General features: G+C 37.9%; 1 protein-coding gene across 2 annotated transcripts; it reads right to left on the bottom strand.

Annotated features, from left to right (window-relative positions):
• Positions 1 to 368: 368 nt before the first annotated feature.
• Positions 369 to 2,651, bottom strand: LOC120167816 (glucan endo-1,3-beta-glucosidase 13-like). Of its 2 annotated transcripts, none has more exons than XM_039176712.1 (4): positions 2,471 to 2,651; positions 960 to 2,231; positions 816 to 846; positions 369 to 695 (listed from the first exon to the last, which is right to left on the bottom strand). In XM_039176712.1, the coding sequence occupies exons 1-4, from the start codon at positions 2,523 to 2,525 to the stop codon at positions 548 to 550; spliced, it is 1,506 nt and encodes a 501-aa protein (XP_039032643.1). In that variant the 5' UTR covers positions 2,526 to 2,651; the 3' UTR covers positions 369 to 547. The 2 variants fall into 2 exon arrangements, with proteins under 2 accessions (XP_039032643.1, XP_039032642.1); XM_039176711.1 differs by having other exon boundaries at positions 369 to 706; positions 824 to 846; positions 2,471 to 2,649.
• Positions 2,652 to 3,207: the final 556 nt, after the last annotated feature.

Below are 3,207 nucleotides of genomic sequence, written 5' to 3'. Positions count from 1 at the left end.
CTTAAAAGGAAGGAAGAATTAAAAGAAAGAAAGAAAAGAATTGAGAACTAAATTCTAAGTTAAAACCAGTTTTCTCGAATCATAAAATCCAAACTCGAATCAAATACGAAAATAAAACTTCAAATTCAAATTGAAATTCAAATTAACTCAAATAGTTCAATTCGAATAACTCAAAATAAAAAAAAGGTACTTTTTCCAGAATAGAACGGAGCTTTACTCCTAATTAGAACGTGTGCTGTTGGGTTATAGTTTGTTGTTACTTGTTAGGCACTATTTGATGCCGTTGACTATTTCTTCTTACTAACGTTTTGGTAAGTTTTCCCTTGGAAAAATGAAGTTAGAAAATTGTACCTAACAATCAAAGACACTGCAGTCCTAACAAGTAGCAACAAAGGACAGTATATACATTTTCCTTTAGCATCTCATCAGCACTACCAATACCATACAAAAAACTAGCTGCAACCGCGAATTCTTCTATCTTTTTAATACATCGTCTTCGTCTCGCGAAGGCGAAGCTTCATTTGCATGCCGGACAACTTGCCTTTCCTCAAAATGATGCATTGCCTAGGTTCATAACAATTGACATTAATGTCATTAGAAAGTAGCTAGCAATCCATGCGTACACTTCGTTCCGCGTTGAGGAAGAAGTGCTATTAGCCATGGCGGTTGAATTCCTTGTCGCGGTTTTGTTGATCCTGCATGACGTTCATGAGAACAACTTTAGTTCATTCAGTTACGAGTATCTGAAAGGTGGGATCAAATCGAAGAAGAAAGAGTGGTTTGTTATAACGAGATGTTTTAGAATATGTGCCTACCTAGTGGTCAAATAGACGCAATTGTCATAGCCTGCACAAGTAATCAACAACATCAGTTTCTTGGTAAGCAAGATAATCCTGAATCGGAATTCATAACAACACCATCGGAACTATCAAAGGAGGGGATAAAATGATAAGACTTACTAGGATCCTTGTCAACTTTGATCCCATTTCCTCCGAAACTGCATGCGACATCAGTAGCCCCATTTTGCTGGTAGTAACTGTTGAACGCGAAAGAGGCATGGGAAACTAGATTATCAGGCTCGAAACATGGTTGGCTAGGCTGAATGGCGGAGCAATCTACATTCCCGGGATCACAAGCCCAATCTACGGCATTCTGTAGCTCAGATTCAGAAGCCTTGCTAGAAGCAATGCACCAGGTTGTTCCGTTTGAACTCGTACCATTCAAACTTGTAATGCCAACAGCAGCTTTTCCCGTGAAGTCCAGGCTATATACACTAGTCTGGTCCGGATAAAATAAACCCCAGTTCCTCTCCGATTCCAGCCCGGGTTTCCTGTTCTCATTAAACAATGAGAAAATATAAACATCGAGCTCTTCGCCGGGCTTGGCAGGAGTACCGGAGTCATTGATAACATGACGAATCAGATTCATGTTATAAGTCTGTGCATTGTCCGGAGTAGCAGCCTTTTCTTTCAATGAACCATTGGAAGGCCAGCCAGTTTCAGTGACCATAACCTTAATTGTTCTGAAATTTAGAGCCATCAAGGCAAAATAAAGGGCATCTATCTGGGCATCAAACATGTTAGAGTAAAGCAGACCTGTGTTCGGATCTATGACTTCGGAGGATGACTCGAACAGTGCATAATCCAACGAGACATTGTTCGGAGAATCTCTATAAGCATAATAAGGATATAAATCGATCATAAACGGTGACTGATTCTCAGCTAGGAATTCCAGCACAGGTCTCAAGAAATATGCATGGCTGCTGTTAAAAGCCCCGGCGGAAGGCGGGAACGATCGGGAGAGAACGCCTAGCGAATGCGTACTCGAAACTTTAATCCGCTTGTGCAGACCGACCTTCTTTAATGCTGTCAAGACATTGTTCATAGCAGGCACAACCAAGGCAGACGCATTATCGGGATCCTCTGTGACTTCAAGACCGACCGTTATGTAAGTGATCTTCGTAGCAGGGTAATAAGGAAGGACGCTGTTCTTTAACCAGGAATCGGCATTCGATTGGAACTGCGAGAACGCTAACAAGTCCGAATTCGGAACCGCAACCATAAGTTCGACTCCGGTGTTGGCAAAGGCCTTCAACACCTGGTTATTAGAATCATAAATCCTCAGATACTTAATGTTGTGAAGTTTAACCAGTTCTGCTACTTTATCCGGCGTTGGAAGATCATCGGCATTTCGTCCATAGCAAACTCCGACAACACTTCCCCTACAGAAATCTGCCATAGAAATTCAAACCAAAACCAGATGCTGTCTTCAACTAACCATAAAACAAAGTTCAATGGGCAGAGCAATTGAGCAAACATTACATAAGCAGACAAATGAACATTCCTTGTCATTTTAAGACTAAACTAGACAACCCAACAAGCAATCCATCAAAAGATGCTAAAACAAGTTGGGTATTTTAAATCAGATATTAAAGAATGAAATATGAAGATTCAAACAAAGATGAACATACCTAAAAGTAGAAGCAGAAAACAAACTGCAAAGACAAGCTTGAATGTTGAAGCCATTGATGGTTGGTAAACGCTTCAACTTTATTCTTTCTTTCTGGGTTTGAGGGAGTAAATGATGCAGTTCCCAAGTTGTTATTGTGGAAAGTAACAACACAACAACGTCTCTTTGTTTCTCAAACTTGGCAGAGACAGAGACAACACTCAAATTTGGCAGTCAGAGTGACAGTGTCTTCAGACAATTATTTCTTTTATGAATTGCAGTTCATAGAAGCATCTCGATTCCGCTCCTTTTTGTCTCTTCTCTTTCTCTTATAATTTAATGTACCAAAACCATAATTATACCAAGTGTATTCTACTCGAATTTTATAACTTTTAATTTTATCCAATTTAACAAGGTTTTTTTTTCTTCTTCTTAAGTTCAGATTTAGACCGGATTAAATTTGAGTTTGAGTTAAAAATACTAAATTCAACAAGTAAATAATAGTATAATTAATTTTTTATATATTTAAATACAATTGATATAGTATTTATTTCTTTACAAAATTTTCAATTATATTTCATCTTATAAAAATAAGATTACATAATTATGTCAAATTGGATGTATGTTTTTATCTAAAAAATTAGGTTGGGTTAGGTGATGGGTGGAGGAGTATTATATTAGGATGACAAGTAAAAAGGTATTATTCTCGTATATGCTTTTTTAAATTTGAGTATGGATCATGCCAAGTTCAGATTTATG

This window comes from Hibiscus syriacus, unplaced genomic scaffold (assembly GCF_006381635.1).
Source record: "Hibiscus syriacus cultivar Baekdansim isolate YM2019G1 unplaced genomic scaffold, ASM638163v2 tig00111701_pilon, whole genome shotgun sequence".
Taxonomy (NCBI): domain Eukaryota; kingdom Viridiplantae; phylum Streptophyta; class Magnoliopsida; order Malvales; family Malvaceae; genus Hibiscus; species Hibiscus syriacus.
The sequence above is the reverse complement of the archived record's forward strand: the minus strand, read 5'-3'. Positions and strand labels throughout refer to the sequence as shown.